The 20,881-nt window shown below is 47.6% G+C and overlaps 1 protein-coding gene across 1 annotated transcript in view; it reads left to right on the forward strand.

Annotated features, from left to right (window-relative positions):
* Positions 1-1,200: 1,200 nt before the first annotated feature.
* LOC311242114 (uncharacterized protein) overlaps positions 1,201-20,881 on the forward strand; it is a gene marked incomplete at both ends in the record, with an annotated part of 42,485 nt that continues 22,804 nt past the window's right edge. The window contains 3 exons of the mRNA XM_084331070.1: positions 1,201-1,503; positions 1,649-1,976; positions 20,480-20,682. Of these exons, the coding sequence (XP_084187196.1) occupies positions 1,201-1,503; positions 1,649-1,976; positions 20,480-20,682 (834 nt within the window). The remainder of the gene's footprint in view (positions 1,504-1,648; positions 1,977-20,479; positions 20,683-20,881) is intronic.

Here is a 20,881-nt window from a genome sequence, read left to right on the forward strand (position 1 = left end):
TTTCTGCTTCAGCCCTACGGTTGTCTTCCAGGTCTCCGAGCCATACAGGAGGACTGATTTAACATTGGAGTTAAAGATCCTCAGCTTTGTGTTGGTTTTTATTTCGCGAGACCTCCATACTCGACCAAGTAGGTTGTATGCCGTTCTTGCTTTTCCGATTCGCACTCTGATGTCTTCTTCTGTGCCACCTGCTGTATCTACTACGCTCCCAAGGTAGGTAAAGGAGTTAGATTCTTCGATGGCCTCTCCCTCTAGTTCAATGTTTTGCTGGCACTTTGTGTTGATCTTCATAATCTTGGTTTTTACCCTATTGATCTTCATTCCTAGAGTTGAGGCTGTTTCCTTTAGTTTGTTGTTCTTTTGTTGCATTTGCTGGTGACTGTGTGATAAGAGAGCTAGGTCATCTGCAAAATCGAGGTCTTCAAGCTGGTGCATCAGTGTCCACTGGATGCCGTTTCTGGCTCCTTCTGTTGTCTTCTTCATGGTCCAATCAATGGCCAGCAGGAACAAGAAGGGGGACAGCAGGCAGCCTTGTCTCACTCCGGTCTTTATCTCGAACGGGTTTGAGGGCTCCCCTCTGTGCAGTACCCTACTTGTCATCCCGTCATATGATCCTCTGATGATGTTGATGTACTTCGGTGTACCTTCTCCTGGAACCATCACCTTATCGCGGTGGAGAGGTTTGCGTGTCCTTAGGATCCTGAGAGCTATGTTGTCTGGAGCCTGGTGCTCCTGGTAGGGTCACCCATGGCAAACTGGTCTCAGGTGAGGGAACAGACGAAGAATGGTTCAACCACTGCCCGGTGGGCCTGAGAGGGCAAAGGGCTAAGGGAGCACTACCCTGACAAAAAAGCACCTCTGGGTAGGCCAATCCCCCGCTTAGAGGTTACCTTTTGATTACGAAAACACTGACAGATAACTTGAGCGCAAGGTCTCCCGGTGGTGGATCCGAAATGGAAAATATTATGTCTGCTAGCCAAAGCATCTGGGAAGCTAGGAGATCGAATGTCCTCCCAACCAGGAAACCTACAACGATAGGAACATGGAATGTGCGCACCATGTACGAAGCAGGGAAAGCTGACAACATCGCAAAGGAGATGCAAAGTTACGGCTTACACATACTAGGTTTAAATGAAACAAGATGGATAGGTTCAGGAGAGAGCAGAGTAGCATCCGGAAAACAGATACTGTACTCTGGACATGAAGAAGAAGGCGCCCCACATGCAGGGGGTAGGCATCATGCTCTCAACACAGGCGGAGAAGGCTCTCATTGGATGGGAACCAGTCTCCTCTAGACTCATCACAGCAAAGTTCAGAACGTCTCATCCAAGAATCACACTCAGGATCATTGTGGCATACGCACCAACCAACGATGCCACAGAAGAGTCAAAGAAGGAGTTCTATGGAAAACTACAGAACACAATACTCAAAGCAACGGAAAGGGAGGTGGTTTTACTTATGGGCGACATGAACGCCAAAGTGGGAAAAGAAAACAACGGATACGTACCAGTCATGGGACAGCAAGGAGTGGGCTGCAGAAACGAAAATGGGCAGATGTGACTTCTGTGCAGACAACAGCCTGGTAATTGGCGGAACCTTTTTCCCACATAAAGAAACTCACAAGACCACATGGGTGTCCCCTGATCAGAAAACATGCAACCAAATCGATCACATATGCATCAGGCAGCAGTTCAGACGATCTCTGCTCGATGTGCGAACAAAGAGAGGTGCAGATGTGGGATCAGACCACCACTTAGTCATAGCAAAGGTACAACTGAAGCTGAAAAGGGGGACCCCAGGAAACAGAATAACAAAGTATGACACCAAGAAACTGGAAGAAAAACTACACCAGAAGCACTTCCAGATCACACTGAGGAACAAGTTCCAGGCCCTGGCTGAAATAGGCAGTGGGGAAGAAGAAATCGACGAAAGCTGGGAGAAGATCAAAAACGTGTGGCAAACAACCTGCGAGGAAAGTCTGGGAACAAGAAAGAAAGAAAACAAAATGTGGATCACCCAAAGAACATTGGACAGCATGGAGGAGAGGAAAAAGGCAAAGGACCACCTCAACAATGCCTGGACGAGAGCAGCCAAGGAGAAGCACACAAAGGAATACAACAGGATACATAAAGAAATAAAGAAAAAGGGCAGGGCGGACAAGAGATGCTACTATGAAGAGCTTGCTACACAAGCAGAAGAAGCAGCGGGACAGAGAAACATGAGAGAGGTATACAACATCACCAGGAAGCTCTCAGGGAGAAGGATGAGATCAGAGAAGCCCATAAAAGACAAGGCAGGAAACACACTATCCACAAAGGAAGAACAAACAAGGAGATGGGTAGAACATTTCACAGAGCTGCTCAACAGAGCACCAGCGAGCATCCCAGCAGATATACAAGCAGCAACAGACACACTCCCACTGAAAATGACCCCCCCAACAAAAGAAGAAACTAGGAAAGCAATATCACAATTGAGAGATGGGAAAGCAGCAGGACCAGACACCATTCCGAGTGAAGAATTCAAGACCGACATCACATCAAAGCACTCCATCCCCTCATGAGGAAAATTTGGCAAGAAGAAAAAATACCCAAAGATTGGAAAGAAGGCTACATAGTGAAGATACCAAAGAAAGGGGACCTTGCACTATGCAATAACTACCGGGGGATCATGCTACTTTCAACCGCCAGCAAAGTCTTCAACCGGATAATTCTAGATAGGATGAAGACTGCCGTTGACATGCTCCTGTGGTATATTTATACCACATGCACCATTGTGGTATATTTCTGAATCAACATGTAATTCCCCAAAAGCATTTTCAGCTACAGGTCGGAATTCTATTGGTAATGAGGTATAGTCAGTTAGTTGAATGAACTAAAATCTAAAAGGTGTTTCTCTGGGAACGATAGAGGTTACCAGAGGGCACACACTATGTAAATACAACAGGACTCGGGTCTGCAAGACACAAAAGACCAGATACTGTATTTAAACCTATAGGAGCTTGGGTCCAATCTAGCCTACTAAAAGTTAACATTTCAATAGATGGCTTTGTTTACTTTAAGCAGGACCTGAAAAGGGCTTGTAAGGTACACAGTAAAAACAGTAGACTATTGATTGACTCCTCTCCCCCGCTCTCTTTTAACAGTCAAAGCTATAGAAATTCTCGGGCCCTTTGGTTAGTTGAACAATAGGGCTGTCACAGACTCCTAACATTAGAGTGGTAACTTCCCCCAACTGCAGATAACACATTCCAAGGAGACCATCTGCTCCATTGCTTCAAAGAGCTACTGGTGGCTGAAAACACAGAGCAAAACGTTTGTAAAATGGCTCCTCTTGGTCTGGCTAAAGACAGGAAATTAGTTCTGGTTTAAAACGTAGTTATAATGGTATTAGACATTTGAACTATACAGGAAAATAACAATAAAGTAGAGATGTTTTAATTCTGGTCAGTTGAAAACAACGTAGGCTGATTTTAGACCCTTTAAAGTATATGTTAGATCAAATAACCTAATGGGAGTAAAGACTGAACGGTGGAAATAAACTAAACATAAGAGAATAGTAAAATAACCTTTTACTTGAAAAATAGAAAGATAGATTCCTTTGTTCTTGTTAAAACTAGAAAATAGGGCTAATTTGATACCTGGAAGGCTATAGAAATCAGGAAAGGACTTGAACTAACTGTCTTAGTCAATTAATAGCTAATCTTTTATTCTTCAGTTAGTAAAATCAAATACTGTATACTTTAAACGCTAAAACTCCAGAACAGTACTTTGTCCTTAAAAATAGAGAGGTACTGCCTCTAGGTTAAAAATTATTCCATATAGGGCGTTGTGTAACTTCTAAGATGGCCGCCGACCCCAATTCAAAATGGCCGCTATGAGCTTTAGCCAATCAGAATTTAGAGACCCGCCCCCTGACGAATCAGGTCGACGTTCGCTCAGGGGCGGGATTTAGCCTTTAAAAACCGGCTGCATCGAATGAGACAAAAAGCAGCAGCTCGTGAACCTGGGATGCACCAGCCGGACGGAGAGAGGACTGCCTGAAGACGTTTTTGCCACAAGTAACAAGGAAACTGTTGTCGCCCTGACAACGAGACTCCACAACTGGTGCGACCTTGAAGATTGTTATTCTTAAACTACTTTTTATTAGACTGATATTAATGACTGGCGGCATAGTGCTTTGTTACATTAATATCATTGCATTTTTCATTGATTGAACCAGATCATTCTTGTACTTTGAAAATAAACGAGATCTGGGAAATAGAAACCTCTCATTTGATTCCTTTTCTCCGCCGTACTACACAGTGTTGGTAATATGACTTAGAGCGATAGAAACACAACGCAGCAAAATAGATTATATGATCAGAAGCTCTGGTCAATCTTACATTACCATCAAGCAGGATTCCGGAAAGAAAGGTCATGCATAGACCAGATCGCCACACTGAGGATCATCATCGAACAGTCCCTGGAATGGAACAGATTTCGAACAGGCCTTTGACAGTCTAGATAGGAACAGTCTGTGGCACCTGATGGAGCACTATGGAATCCCCCAGGTCCCTTTGGTCAGGTTCTAGCTCATGGACCCGACAGAGAGCCCTGTTTCTCGTGCGGTCCATGGGGCTGGAACCTCCCCTTCATCCCGTTGCTAGGTAACGGGCGGGATGCGTGGTGAGGTAGACGTGGGTTTTTTCACGCTGTCTACTCACTTTGTGCGTTTTTTTGGGTACTGCACCTTTTTTCCGCATAGTCTGTGTTCTATCCCTCCGCTCTTCATTAGGGCGAGTGTGAGGGCCAGGACCCTCCCCATCTTTCTGGTGGTCGTGAAGGGGACCTCAGCGGGTACATTTATCGGGTCTACGTGCCTTGCTCCGCCATTTGTCCAGTAGGCAGAGCAACTAACTGGGTTAGTACCAGTGATAATACCTCTCTCAGGCTTTACTTATATAGTAGTGATAATACCTCTCTAAGGCTTTACTTTTATAGTAACATTACGGTTACCTCCAAGAGGGAAATGGTTAAGTAGATGGGAAAGTAATATTAAAGAACATACACGTTATCACACTCAAAGAAAATGAAAAAGGTGGGCCCACTTTACCAAACAAAAGTCCTATACTAATGCCGGCATGTAATGTTTATGGGGTACCCCTATGAACGGTAATTAGCAACCATTAGCTTCGCCCGTAGGCCGCGACACACTGTGTACTGTGCGATAGGATCTTGGTCACCGAAGTGCCAGTGTACTCAACCAAGATGGCGGCCTCGCCGCACCACCACTAGTCCGGGTGGTAAGATGGCGTCGAACGCTCTCGTCCCAGGAGCTAGCAAGCTGTGTTAGGCAGGGGGGCAGTAGCGGGCTGGAGGCGCGTGCTGGGTGATGGTGACCTCTGCTGGACGGGACGAACTCCCGTGCTAGGCTGCCGACTGCCGGTGCTGAGAAGATGTTGACTGCCGGCGCTGACAGGCTGCTGGCTGCCGGTGCTGGGTTGACGCGCTTTAATAATCTGGGGGCTACCTTAACTGAAGCTACTCTGTGGGTCCTAGACAGCCCTCCTGCTAGCCGAAACATGCAACAACGCACGGTGCCTCTAACCACCAGTTCTCTTCAAGCCACGCTGGCCGGGCACCTCGCTGGAGGGGATAACGTTAACATAAGCCACTTGGATATACCGCTTTCTTCTAGGATAACTCGCTGTATCACTAGGGTTATTCCGTGGGGATATTCAACACGCTACTACGCTTATATTTCTACTATAACCCGGAATATACTCAAGTTCAATACGTTCACCCGCGTGTTCCACTACGGGGCTCTTCCAACGACACGACCATTCAGATTCACGTCCAACGTCGAAGAGGCTGGTTCTCTCCACTTCCGTTTCAGTTGACTTGCTTCTCCTCCATGCCTCTCTCGTGCGCTCCGCCTGCCACCGCCGCCCCCTGCTGGCACCGCCAACTAGCCCCACAGGAAGAACTGGGTGAATTGAATATGATTCAGTTTAGTGTTTATAATCCATATTCCAGCCGGTGAGAGAAGGAGAAACTCGCGTCATTGTTCAGGAGAATATCAAGGGAAACTGGTATGTCTTTGTGCACAAAGGGGAGATAAAAGGCAAGTCAGCACTTCTGAATAATAGTCGAATATTCAGGGTGCTACATCTATTTGAACGACCACATCAAACAAGAGGTGGACGCGGGCAAATACTGCGGCATGGTCATGCTGGACCGACAAAAGGCCTTCGACACTGTCAATCACACCATTCTGATTGACAAGCTAAAAGCAATTGGTTTTGATAGTCTATCAGTGAGCTGGATACAATCCTACCTGGAGGGGAGAGAACAGATGGTGGAGGTAAACGGTACCCTATCCCCCGCCTCACAGTGATTGATTGATTGATTGATTGAAAACTTTATTAACAGATTGCAGAATGGGTACAATACAGTACAGCTCAATACACACAATTGTTAAGGGGATGCAGACCAGAGAAAGACTTTCGTCTTGTTTACATCAGGGTCCCCCATTTTCAATTCATCAGGACATATATGACATACATGACATACAGATAGTCAGTACTGCTACATCTATACATTTATGACATACCAGATTTGCAAATACAGTACTGTTTGTGATACAGAAGGAGTCAGGAAAAGGGAGTATATACATTTGACGTAGAAACTGTACATTGGAGGAGGTTGGGTGGGGGGGGTTGGGTACACTGGGATATTGACAACCATACTGGGTAATCTACATTGGAGGTGGTTGGGGGGGGGGGGGGGGGCACACTGTATATACAAGCAAAACTGTACATTGAGGGGGGGGGGGGGGAGACACTGTACAAACAAACAAAATTGTACATTGGACTATTGACAAAACCATACTAGGTAAATGACTGTACATTGGAGGGGGTTGGGTTAGGATATTTACAGGGGCCAGTGTTGAATTGCAGTCTCCCGTAGGTGTCCCTTGAGAGAGGTTTTGAAAGTGGGTAGTGATCCACATTCCTTTACAGCTTTGGGTAGGGCGTTCCACATTGATGTGGCATAATTGCGAAACGTGTTTAGTCCCTTATTTGAGCCGAATATGGGTTTAACATGATTTGTGGAGCTCCCTCTGGTGTTGTGATCGTGGTATTCACTGACCTTTGGGAAGTATTTTGACATGTACATGGGTACCTTGGTCATGTAGTGTATCTTGTAGACCAGGCCCATTGCAAGTTGCTGTACTCTGTCGTCTACTCTAAGCCATCCTAGGTTGTCAAAGTGGGCAGGGGTGAGGTGGGTTCTAGGAGTAAGGTCAAGCAGTAGTCTGACCAGTTTGTTTTGAGATGTTTGTAATTTTGTTTTTAGCGCCTTTGAGGTGCTTTGGTACCATGAGGTGCAAGCATAGTCGTAGTACCCCTGAATGAGTGCTCCTGCCAGAGTCTTCAGGGTATTCTTGTTTACCAGAGAGGAGATCCGGTACAAGAATCGAGTTCGTTGGTTGACTTTTTTTATTACATTGGATGCCATTTTGTCACAGGAGAGATTAGCCTCTAGGATGGAACCCAGGTAGGTAATTTCATCTTTCCTTGTGACAATATTGTCACCCACTGTAACTGAGAAGCCGTCGGTCTTGCTGAGTTTGTTATTTGAACCGAAGAGAATGGACTCTGTTTTGCCCATGTGTAATGATAGTTTGTTATCAGCGAGCCATATGCAGATTCTGCCTAGTTCCGAGCTGAGGGTTTTTTCAACCTGTAACTTGTTCTTGTCAGAGACCAGCAGGGCTGAGTCGTCCGCAAACAGGAACAAGTTGCAGTCACAAGCTGACGACATGTCATTTGCATAAATTAGGAACAGTAGCGGTCCTAGTATGCTTCCTTGTGGAACACCACAGCTCACTGTGAGGGGGGGGGATAGGGTACCGTTTACCTCCACCATCTGTTCCCTCCCCTCAAGGTAGGATTGCATCCAGCTCACTGATAGACTATCAAAACCAATTGCTTTTAGTGAGCTGTGGTGTTCCACAAGGAAGCATACTAGGACCGCTACTATTCCTAATTTATGCAAATTACATGTCGTCAGCTTGTGACTGCAACTTGTCCCTGCTGGTCTCTGACAAGAACAAGTTACAGGTTGAAAAGCCCTCAGCTCGGAACTAGGCAAACTCTGCATATGGCTCGCCGACAACAAACTATCATTACACATGGGCAAAACGGAGTCCATTCTCTTCGGTTCAAATAACAAACTCAGCAAGACCGACGGCTTCTCGGTTACAGTGGGTGACAATATTGTCACAAGGAAAGATGAAATTACCTACCTGGGTTCCATCCTAGAGGCTAATCTTTCCTGTGACAAAATGGCATCCAATGTAATAAAAAAAGTCAACCAACGAACTCGATTCTTGTACCGGATCTCCTCTCTGGTAAACAAGAATACCCTGAAGACTCTAGCAGGAGCACTCATTCAAGGGTACTACGACTATGCTTGCACCTCATGGTACCAAAGCACCTCAAAGGCACTAAAAAACAAATTACAAACATCTCAAAACAAGCTAGTCAGACTACTGCCTGACCTGACTCCTAGAACCCACCTCACCCCTGCCCACTTTGACAACCTAGGATGGCTTAGAGTAGACGACAGAGTACAGCAACTTGCAATGGGCCTGGTCTACAAGATACACTACGCGACCAAGGTACCCATGTACATGTCAAAATACTTCCCAAAGGTCAGTGAATACCACGATCACAACACCAGAGGGAGCTCCACAAATCATGTTAAACCCAGATTCGGCTCAAACAAGGGACTAAACACGTTTCGCAATTATGCCACATCAATGTGGAACGCCCTACCCAAAGCTGTAAAGGAATGTGAATCACTACCCACTTTCAAAAACACTCAAAAAACACCTACGGGAGACTGCAATTCGAAACTGGCCCCTACAAATGTCCTAACCTAGTTGTACAGTAAATGACCAAGTATGGCTTTGTCAGTATTCCAATGTACAGTGTACAATGTGTGTCCCCCCTGCCCAACCCCCCCCCCCTCCCCACCTCCAATGTACAGCCCCCACCCACCCACCCAACCTCCTCCAATGTACAGTTTCTACGTCAAATGTATATACACTCTTTTTCTGGACACTTTTGTATCACAAACAGTACTGTATTTGCAAATCTGATATGTCATAAATGTATAGATGTAGCAGTAGCCTACTGTCTATCTGTATGTCATGTATGTCATATATGTTATGATGAATTGAAAATGGGGGACCCTGATGTAAACAAGACGAAAGTCTTTCTCTGGTCTGCATCCCCTTAACAATTGTATGTATTGAGCTGTACTGTACTGTACCCATTCTGCAATCTGTTAATAAACTTTTCAATCAATCAATCAATCAAACTCAAAGGACACCATTGTTTGGCGCCAAGAAGGAAGATAGCAAGAGAAAGCTGCTTATTTAATCTTGTTCTTCACGTGGGAACTCATCTAGACATTGATTTCATTCTTGATATTTGTGTCAGGTATCAGTTATAATTATTGTTCTAATAGCAGTGTATGCACATCATGTATTACTTTATGCATACAGCGACTTTTATTTTGTAAAGACGATCCGGAAGTGATTGTGCTACGCAACATGGGGAAATGATACGGGCCATTGTTACAGTTATTGTTGCTAGATTTGATCAAGTTGCTGTTAGTTAATAACAGGGACATTTAACAACATTAGAGGATCCAGAGCAGAGTTTCAGTTGAGCTAAAAAGCTGGATGCCTGACGGCAGCTTGGCGTGTTGCTTTTGACTGTAATGTGTTTTCTGTCACGATGAGGAACGGTGAGTAATAACAACAACAAATACAAACGCTGTCTGTACAGTAGAGAGGGGGTCTGTGACGCGCGGCGTGTGCCTGCCTGGGTTGTGGGGAACACCACTCAAATACGCATACATGTTACCATGGCCTAGGCGGACACTATGATAATGTTTGTTATTTACAATGACCTATTATACACATTTGTAAACACAGGCTTCTCTCTCAAAGCCATTCAAAATTAGAGAGCTACACAAACTTGTGACGTCATCATCAGGCACCATCCCACCCCCTCTTAATGTACATTTCCCTCCCCCTAGTATGTATATTTACTATACTGTATATTATTTACATATCTTGTATGTCACAAATGTCAAAAATCAATCACTTGCCACTGCCAGTCTGGCTCAATGGAGGCATTAATTACATGTTAATATAGCAGATGCCACCAAACGGTTTTACATCATGGAGCCCTAAATGCACAGGCCAAGGGTATTGTTGGAGAATAATAGCTAATATACTGTACAGCAGGCGGTCTAAACCTCTTGATGTAGAATGCCAAAGTTGTGTACTTGTTGTTGTACACAATTTGTTAGTCACGTTGGATAAAATTGTCAGCTATATTACTATTACAGACAGTATGTAAATGTAAATGCAAAGGGCAGAAATGTAACATGGGTGATGGGATACAGGCAAAACAAATTAAACTGTTCTCAACTAAAAAAATTATTCCAATATATTTTTATTTGCATTTGTTAGTTTTACAACAGTTTTCAATTAACAGAGTTTTTCCCCCCATATTTTCCCCTCCCTCTCCCCTCCTTCGAGACAGGTCTATTAGGATATGTAGACTGTAAGTATCTAACCTCTTTATTTCAAATATAACAGACCCCCCTCCCCTGTTCTCAACTAAATGAACTCAAGGCGACTAATTTGGTTGAATAATGACATTTATCATCGGCCAGTTTATTGGCGGATATTTAATCTTTGTGTAGCCGTCCTTCCAGAGCAGTCACCCAAGGGGCAGAACAGTCGTACAAGCCAGGGAAGACCCAAACAGACATGTAGGACTGACCAGAATACTTCCAAGCTTCAGTCACTGCCATGGTTATCCAGGACAAAATCACTTTATAAAAAAAAAAAAATTTACTTCTCCAAATATTAGCCAACATCAGCATAAGAAATGGCTTATAGCAACAACAACAACAACAACAACAACAATAATAATAATAGCTAACTGTAATAATATTAATAATAAGAATCCCTCATCATTTTGAAACTAGTTATTCTCAACAATTCAGTCAATTAAAGTACTGGAAAACTAGTAATTAGAATAATTAGAATTACATAAAAGAGCACAACATAAGTGTCTGTACTCTATGGACATGTGTCAAAAGAAAAATAAAGGAAAAGACACGATGTAATTCAAATAACAAAAGAAAACTAAATCATGCAACATTCAGTCAGACTGTTACAAAGGATCAGATTAAACCGAATATATATATTTATTTATTGATATATATTGCATAGTATTTGTATATCGTTTGATATCCCTTGTATATTCCTTGTACATATACACGGAATATCCCTTTAGCCCAGACCATAATATTTCATTATCCTATTGGACAGCGGTCCACCGGCGCCAGGGACCGGCCTCCGGAGTCAGGTTCAAAGTCACCGTCAAGACGTGTCTGGACATGCCCGGCCTTGCCCAGGGATACGCGACAGAAATGAGATTGGCACTAGTTTGTTCACCGTGCGTATAAATACGGCGCAGGTGAATACAGAAGCCCCTTAGCCCCTTAGTATGTTACCCAATAAGTTGAAGCCTCACCCACGATACAACGTGCGGTGAAGTATGGCCTGTTTGGCCCCAGAATAGAGCATTGAGACCGCGTGCGAATTAATAACTGAATTGTCAGAGTTTGGCGCTATACCGTCGAGTGCGACATATTTCTATTAAGTCAATAATAGTCTATTTGTGTATAGTGTATCGTGCGGTTAAAGTTCTACAGTGACCAGCATCTCCAACGCTTCCTCGTATTAGCTAGAGTTCTTATCCAGGCTGGGCTGACCACATGGCGCTTTCACCCGAGGAGACCTAGACGAGAACCGTATGGACATGTACACTGGATTAATCTACCCGACGACTACATAGCCCTTTGCGGCTGGAATATATTTGCTTTGGTCCTGTGATTTATGGAGCGGATAATCGCCGACGCCTGCACGTGTTGGATTTACCCCGCAAGGAGTCAAGTCGAGTCGGCGCCTCAGAGAGCCTGAGGCCGACTAGCTTTCTTCACTGTGGAGCTACAGTCTACGGAGAACAGCTGTATTCGTCTGTGGATCAAGAGGCTATTGCACCGGCTCCTGTACCTGGAGTCTCCTTAGTCATCGTTGACCAGACTCTCTACTACCGACAGATCTTCTACCCCTGCTGGCTTACAACCAGGGGGACCCTTCCAGTATCTCCCGCTATATTACTAGTGTACCATAGATATAATTCCCTAAGATTCAGGTTGTATAATTACCTCCTGCGTAACCAGAGAATGGACATTCATTGTTGATTTGCCTACGCACATTCCTTTGCCTTACAACCAAGTGCATTCAAAGAATAATGTAAAGTATATTATGTACCTTTTGCTCCATTAAATACTTGATTATACCTTTGTGTGGAACCGATTTCATTGTGGGAAGTGTTCATCATATTCATATATCGTGTACTGTATGGCCAGTAATTAAAGTACATAAAGCGGTAGTGGTTTAATGATACCATACTTATCAATACAGTCAGGGAATTGTACCCCTCAGTTACAATTGGTCCTTCGAGCCGGAGGGTAACTAGTGTAATATTAATATAGTGGTATTAATATTGACATGGCCTATGATGAACACTCCACAAAACGGTTCTCCTAAAGTAGATCGCCCGCAGCGTAGACGGCAGACACCTCAGTACTTAGAGGATTACGTTGCCAATATACTACCTAGCCTTCTACAGACGGTAAACGCGGAAAAAGTAGATAGTAAAATTATGTCCGACCCTATCGCCCAGGCTACCCCGCCAATAGAGGCCCTAGTGGGTTCTAACGTAACTGACCAAGCTCACGGTAGGGACCAGGAGGGACCTGACACGACTTTACCCCCCGCCAAGACCGAAGAAGTAGTCCCCGGAGAGCTCCAGGATAAAGACAGCTCTCCAGGGATGGAACTCTACCCGCTACAAGAAGAGGAGAGCACCCCGGAGATGGATCTCCAGGACTCGCCACAGGAGAACAGATCTCCAACGAGTACTGCCAGGAGCGGATCACCTCAACCAGCGTCTTCCCCCAGCGAGGCGGACAAGATGCTGGCACAGGCATTCCTCGCCAGCCTAGCAGCCTCAACAGAGCGCGATCGACTCCAAGCACAGACGCTTAGTGAGCGCGAACATTCTTCCATGGAAAGAGAACGCCTTCAAGCGCAGCAACGGAGCGACGAAGATCGTATACGTCTAGAGATTAGACGCCTTCAGACGGAAGAGAATATGGTAAGAGACCGGGCCGAAGCAGAGCGCGCCGCCGCCGAAGCCCAGCGCGCCGCTGCCGGTGCCCAAAGAGAAGCGGAGCGCGACCTCGCTCTCACCAAGCGCGAAGCCGAGCGCGACCGATTACAAGCGCAGATAATGGAGCAGCTGATCGCCAGGGCAACACCCCCTCCCTCCGCACGGGGTTCCAGGGCCTCGTCAAGACAAGGGTCAAGGGCACCCTCCCCTACCCGATCAAGCGACCCTGAGCCCGACCACCAGAGAGAGCCTATACCCCCCTCCGAACTCCTTCCCCGACCGGTCCACGCGAGGACCAGCTACAAGGAAGAAACGGTCTACACCGCGGAGAGGCTAAATAGACGACTACAGGATCTAGAGGACCTGCCAGAGGAAGAAGAAGAGGGAGAGGAGGAGAGTCAAGCCCGACAGCAGCACAGTACTCCACAGGACCAGGAGGTCCAGTACAGCCCAGGCTCTACCCCCGCGGCTCTGCGCTACAGACCCCCGACTCAATTCACGGGTGAGCTTGACGCACGACCAGCCCCGAGGAATAGCACCTGGATACGCGGGCCATGGTACCCAGCAGGTACCAGCCCACCAAGAGGCGTAAGAGGAGACTCGCCTAGGAGGCCTCTCTTCCAACGCTCACCGATGTGCCAGCCATCCATGGCATCATACATTGGCACACCGACGTTTCCGGACTTCACCCACGAGAACAGAGCACAGTACACGGAGCTACGAATGTGCTTAGAGACAATGATGTCCGATGTAGCTGATGAACCGTACAAGTATGCTATCCTACTGAAGCACCTCAAGGTGCCCCGAGCGCACAATATAGCGCTGGCCTATGCCACCTCTACTACCCCATACACAGCGGCTCTAGCAGCACTCGACCAAAGATATGGACGCATATGGGACTACGTAATACAAGAGATAAGGCATATTGACCGCCTACCCCCAGCCACAGACAATCGCTCACTAGATGACCTGTCTATCAAGGTACAATCCCTGGTAGGGATGCTGGGGGCGCAAAGAGAAAAGGGTATGCACGAACTGTACGCGAACTCTAATGTCGAGAGGATTTTAGAGAAGCTTCCGCCCGCCCGACAAGAGCGCTTCAGGCGGCAAAGAGACCACTGTGATCCTAACGGTCCCGAGCCATCCCTCCTAGACCTAGCCGACTTCCTGGCGAGAGAAGTCAACAGCCTACGGTTGGATACGTTCATGCGGAGCACCCCAAGCTCCAGAGAGGGACCTAGGAGAGTAAACGATGGCCGAAGATTGGTGACCGTCATGCACCAATCGGAATCAGTACCGAGCAGCAAGAACCACAGTACCCCCTCGATGAAAGAGAAGTGGAAGATGGTGTGCCCGTACTGCGAAAAGGAACACTGGTTGTCACAATGTGACACGTTCAAGAAGATGACCGCCGACGAGGTGAGTCAATGGATAAAGTCCAACCGACGCTGTTACCGATGTGCGCGCAGTCACATGGCAGCCGATTGCCGCTTAAAGAAGAGGTGTAGTCGGTGTGACGGAGCCCACCTAGATGTCCTACACGACAGTAACAGAAGAAAGCCTGCACCCTCAAGCAGCACAAAGGCAAGTGTTATGTACATTGACCCCGCCAGCAGCGGGGGCGCCCGAGTGCTCTTAAAGGTGGTCCGCGTAACACTGAGTTACCAAGACAAGGTCATGGACACTTACGCCGTCCTTGACGACGGGTCAGAGAAGACCCTTCTCCTCGCGTCCGCTGCGGCCCAGCTGGGGCTGCGGGGGAGCGAAAACCAGATGACGATTCGGACAATAAGAAGAGATCTAAAGACGATAAAGGGCGAGAATGTCTCCTTCACTATCGCAGCAAGCGGGCAGCCAGAGAGACGGTATAGGATTACTAATGCTTTCACCAGCCAAGAAATAGGCCTGTCGCAGTACACCTACCCCATCGCCAAGCTGATGGATAAATATGTGCACCTGCGTCAACTACCTATCCCGCTCATAGACGGTGCCACCCCGACCCTGCTGATAGGCTCCGACCATGCAGACCTCATAGTCCCGATAGACCGGGTCCACACAGGGCCCAGAGGCTGTCCTGCAGCAGTCGAGACCCGCCTAGGATGGACATTACAAGGCCCCCTCGCTAAGTCTCTTAACCGAACAGCAGCCACTAGCTGCCTCCACTCCAGAGTGACAGAAGAAGACACCACCCTCCTACAGCATGTCGAGAGGCTATGGACACTAGAGACAATGCCCTTTAAGAACGAAAAGAAAGACATTCGTTCCAAGGAGGACATTTACGCTATAGCCCTCCTCGAGCAAGGGACAAAGAGAGTCAAAGTCAACGGAGTGATGAGATACGCAACTCCACTCCTGAGGCGAGAGGGTATGCATACCTTCCACGCCCCAAAAGAAGCGACGGAGCGGTATCTATTGAACACAGAGCGGCGCCTAGCCAGAGACCCCGCTCAAGAGACTGTGTACCGCGCTGAGATTAACAAGCGAATCACAGCGGGACACATAAAGAAAATTGACTGGCGACGTCGTGCGCTGCTCCGCGCCTCCCTGATAAAACACGGCTTTGATCTCCGGCAGCGGGCCAGCAGCGACCCCCCAGTATTGCGCAGCCTCCCCCCAGAGGACAAGCCCCTGCTGCGGTTCCTATGGAGAGAGAGGATCGGGGATGAGCAACCAGCCATCTATCAATGGGAAGTCCTCCCTTTCGGAACCACATGCAGCCCATGCTGTGCTACGTTTGCACTGCAAAAACACGTCGCAGAGGACCCAGCAGCTGATGAAGAGGTCCGACAAAGTGTAGGAAATAGTTTCTACGTGGACAACTGTCTGCAAAGCGTCTCGACGCCAGAAGAAGCAGAGGCCCTTCTACTCAAGCTCCGCGCCTCCCTGATCAAAGGCGGCTTTGATCTCAGGCAGTGGGCCAGCAGCGACCCGCAAGTATTGCGCAGCCTCTCCCCCGAGGACAAGGCAGCAAGCAGCGAGACCTGGATGGCGACCATCCCAGGAGAAGCCCAAGAAATGACATTAGGACTAGTCTGGCGCTTCAAAACAGACTCGCTCCATTATAAACACACACCCCTGACCAAGGAGCAGGGAAGGTCGACTGCACTACCGACCACCAGACGGAGTGTATACAGAACACTCGCCAGACAATATGACCCGTTGGGATGTATTCTACCTTACACCACCAGGGCAAAGATGATTGTAAGAGCGTTATGGGACAAGGACCAGGGCTGGGACGACCCCATACCCGAACACCTTGCATCCACATGGAGAGAGTGGGAGACGGAACTCAGCTCACTCCCAGGTGTCAACATACGCCGCAGCTACTTCCCACCCACAGTGAGGCCGGAGACGTGCCAGATGGACCTGCACGTCTTCAGCGACGCCTCCGAAGTAGCCTACGGTTTGGTGGCCTACTTGCGTGCCCGAGAGGAGGGAGGAGAAATACATACTGCTTTCATCCTGGCCCGCTCAAGAATAGCCCCACGAAAGCAACAATCTATCCCGCGTCTAGAGCTCTGCGCAGCCCTAGCAGGAGCGCAACTCGCCACGTTAATCCAACGTGAACTCACCATTCCGGTGCAAAGAACAATCTTGTGGTCAGACTCCACGACAGTACTCACATGGATCCGGTCTGATTCGTGCAGATACAAGGTCTTCGTGGGAGTCAGAGTCACAGAGATTCAAGATTTAACAGAAGTAGCAAGCTGGAGGTATGTGGACACAAAACACAACCCAGCCGACGTCATCACCCGGGGAATGTCTCTGGATGACCTCACCCGTCACAACCTATACAGTGACGGGCCAGAGTTCCTCAAGCTCCCGGAAGAAGAGTGGCCTACACCCACCCCACGGGAAGCGAGTAAAGAGGAGGCAGAAAACAAGAAATCTATGTTCTGTGGATTGAACACACTCGTCTCCACAGACCCCGACATAGACGATTGCCTCACCCTAGAGAGTGCGCAGCTAAAGACATTCCTGTGGCACCACCCAGAGGTTCAGCTCACTACTGACATTACTGCAGCTGACTACGAAGAAGCAGAACTTCTTCTACTACAACGAGCCCAGAGAGACTCGTTCCCCGATGAGCTAGACTGTCTACAGGGAGCAAAGCCCGTCCCATCAGACAGCAGACTGCTCCACCTAGCCCCCGAGAGCGACGCCCATGGTCTCATCAGAGTGGGTGGTCGTCTGCGGAGAGCTCCAGACTTACCGGATGACGTCAAGTACCCGATAGTCTTAAACAGCCGACACAAGGTCACAGAGCTGATCATAAAGAAATACGACGAGGATGTGCATCACGCCGGGGCAGAGAGAGTCTTCGCGGAGATCAGACGTCGTTATTGGATACTGCAAGGGAGAGAAGCAGTGCGGCGCTTCCAGCGAACCTGTCTAGACTGTCGTAAGTGGCGAGCGCAGCCCAGTATACCCCGGATGGCTGACCTACCTCCCTGTCGCCTCCGACTCGGCGACAAGCCTTTTCACTCCACCGGTATGGACTGTTTCGGCCCGCTGTGTGTAAGGAAAGGAGGAGGAACCGAGAAGCGGTGGGGTATTGTATTCAAATGCATGACCACCCGAGCGATGCATATAGAACTCCTTCCAACCATGAGCACAGACTCATTCCTTATGGCCTTCCGAAGATTCACATCGCGGAAAGGCAAACCGTCTATATTATTGTCTGATCACGGGACAAACTTCAAAGGCGGAGAAAGAGAGCGGAGAGAGAGCTTCCAAGCTATGGGCCCAGAACTTAAGACCCACCTCGCTCCATACCAGATTGACTTCCAGTTTAATCCCCCGAACGCACCTCACTTCGGTGGAACTTGGGAACGAGAAGTATGTTCAATAAAGACAGCCCTGTACGCCGTGCTTGGGGCCCAGACCGTGGCGGAAGAAGTCCTAATGACAGTCCTCACGGAGATCGAGGGAGTATTGAACTCAAAGCCCCTCGGTTACGTCTCAAGTGATGTAGCAGATGTCGACCCAGTCACCCCCAACACACTCTTGATGGGGCGGCTGGATCCCGCGCTACCACAGACAATGTACAGGCCTGAAGAAGCGAACGGCCGAAGAATGTGGAGGTACAGTCAAGTATTGGCTGACAAGTTTTGGAACAGCTTCCTACTCCACTATCTACCGTCTCTACAGACCTGCCAGAAATGGGTGAAAGAGAGAGACAATTTGACAGAAGGAACAGTCGTCATGATTATCGACCAGTCACTACCCCGAGCTATGTGGCCGGCTGGCCGCGTAAGCAAAGTGATCACCGGTGCCGACGGAAAGGTCCGAGCAGCCGAAGTGCTCGTCCAAGGGCGGATCTACACCCGACCCGTGGCGAGGCTAATAGAACTGCCAAGGCTCCCCGATACTATCGATGACGACCATGACCCCATGACTTTGTGAACTGACCGACCCCTCACAACAGACATTGAGTAGTGGACAGTGCGGTTAATCTGTCTCTGCTTAGCTAATTAGGTGGGACTAATTAGGGGGCGGCTGTTACAAAGGATCAGATTAAACCGAATATATATATTTATTTATTGATATATATTGCATAGTATTTGTATATCGTTTGATATCCCTTGTATATTCCTTGTACATATACACGGAATATCCCTTTAGCCCAGACCATAATATTTCATTATCCTATTGGACAGCGGTCCACCGGCGCCAGGGACCGGCCTCCGGAGTCAGGTTCAAAGTCACCGTCAAGACGTGTCTGGACATGCCCGGCCTTGCCCAGGGATACGCGACAGAAATGAGATTGGCACTAGTTTGTTCACCGTGCGTATAAATACGGCGCAGGTGAATACAGAAGCCCCTTAGCCCCTTAGTATGTTACCCAATAAGTTGAAGCCTCACCCACGATACAACGTGCGGTGAAGTATGGCCTGTTTGGCCCCAGAATAGAGCATTGAGACCGCGTGCAAATTAATAACTGAATTGTCAGAGTTTGGCGCTATACCGTCGAGTGCGACATATTTCTATTAAGTCAATAATAGTCTATTTGTGTATAGTGTATCGTGCGGTTAAAGTTCTACAGTGACCAGCATCTCCAACGCTTCCTCGTATTAGCTAGAGTTCTTATCCAGGCTGGGCTGACCACATGGCGCTTTCACCCGAGGAGACCTAGACGAGAACCGTATGGACATGTACACTGGATTAATCTACCCGACGACTACATAGCCCTTTGCGGCTGGAATATATTTGCTTTGGTCCTGTGATTTATGGAGCGGATAATCGCCGACGCCTGCACGTGTTGGATTTACCCCGCGAGGAGTCAAGTCGAGTCGGCGCCTCAGAGAGCCTGAGGCCGACTAGCTTTCTTCACTGTGGAGCTACAGTCTACGGAGAACAGCTGTATTCGTCTGTGGATCAAGAGGCTATTGCACCGGCTCCTGTACCTGGAGTCTCCTTAGTCATCGTTGACCAGACTCTCTACTACCGACAGATCTTCTACCCCTGCTGGCTTACAACCAGGGGGACCCTTCCAGTATCTCCCGCTATATTACTAGTGTACCATAGATATAATTCCCTAAGATTCAGGTTGTATAATTACCTCCTGCGTAACCAGAGAATGGACATTCATTGTTGATTTGCCTACGCACATTCCTTTGCCTTACAAGTGCATTCAAAGAATAATGTAAAGTATATTATGTACCTTTTGCTCCATTAAATACTTGATTATACCTTTGTGTGGAACCGATTTCATTGTGGGAAGTGTTCATCATATTCATATATCGTGTACTGTATGGCCAGTAATTAAAGTACATAAAGCGGTAGTGGTTTAATGATACCATACTTATCAATACAGTCAGGGAATTGTACCCCTCAGTTACACAGACTATACATGAACCAAGATGCCTATTTGATGTCATGGTGTTTCACAGGAGGTCTTTCCACTTGGGAATGATTGTATAGCTTGATTAATTTCTTCTATGGTGAAACTGGAGCCCAGGACAGCCACAACGTCTACTATATGTGTGTTCAAGTGCAGTTGATTCCACCCCTGAGCCCTCCTAGTCATCTCTGTTAGATTAAAGTCGTCCGGTCTGGACATGAGATCACTTAGCTACAAATCTCATTCTTGAACCACAGTCTACTATTCCAGTTTAATTAGTCTTTGGATTGATTTTGACTGCAGTCTCTGTTTATTTGCAGACCTTAATCTCCTGCTGTCGTCCATGCGTCTCCTGGTTGCACCAGTACGCCTGAAGTCTGCATATATGTGGCAGGTGGCCTGGCAGCGCTGTGTAGACCAGTATGGAAAACTGGCAGAGTTCATCAGTTTGGTGACAGAGATGGTTCCAGAGCTTCTGAGTTTCAGGCAGAGAGCTCAGCTCATCCTGGGACTGAGAGCACGGGTAAGACAACAGAGGGGACGTTTGGCGTCTAAACGTCTGAACTTTAGACCCACCTGGTTTTAGACTAGGGGTGTATATTGGTTATATACGTGTAGTTCCATGATATTATAGGGATGTTTACTCCCTTACTAGCTGCTGCCATGTTGCAATACTTGCAGTAGTTGGATCGTAGTTTAACTAAATCTACTCCCCAACACAC

The sequence above is a fragment of the Notolepis coatsorum genome (genome assembly GCF_963971535.1).
Source record: "Notolepis coatsorum genome assembly, chromosome: 15".
NCBI classification, from domain to species: Eukaryota; Metazoa; Chordata; class Actinopteri; order Aulopiformes; family Paralepididae; genus Notolepis; species Notolepis coatsorum.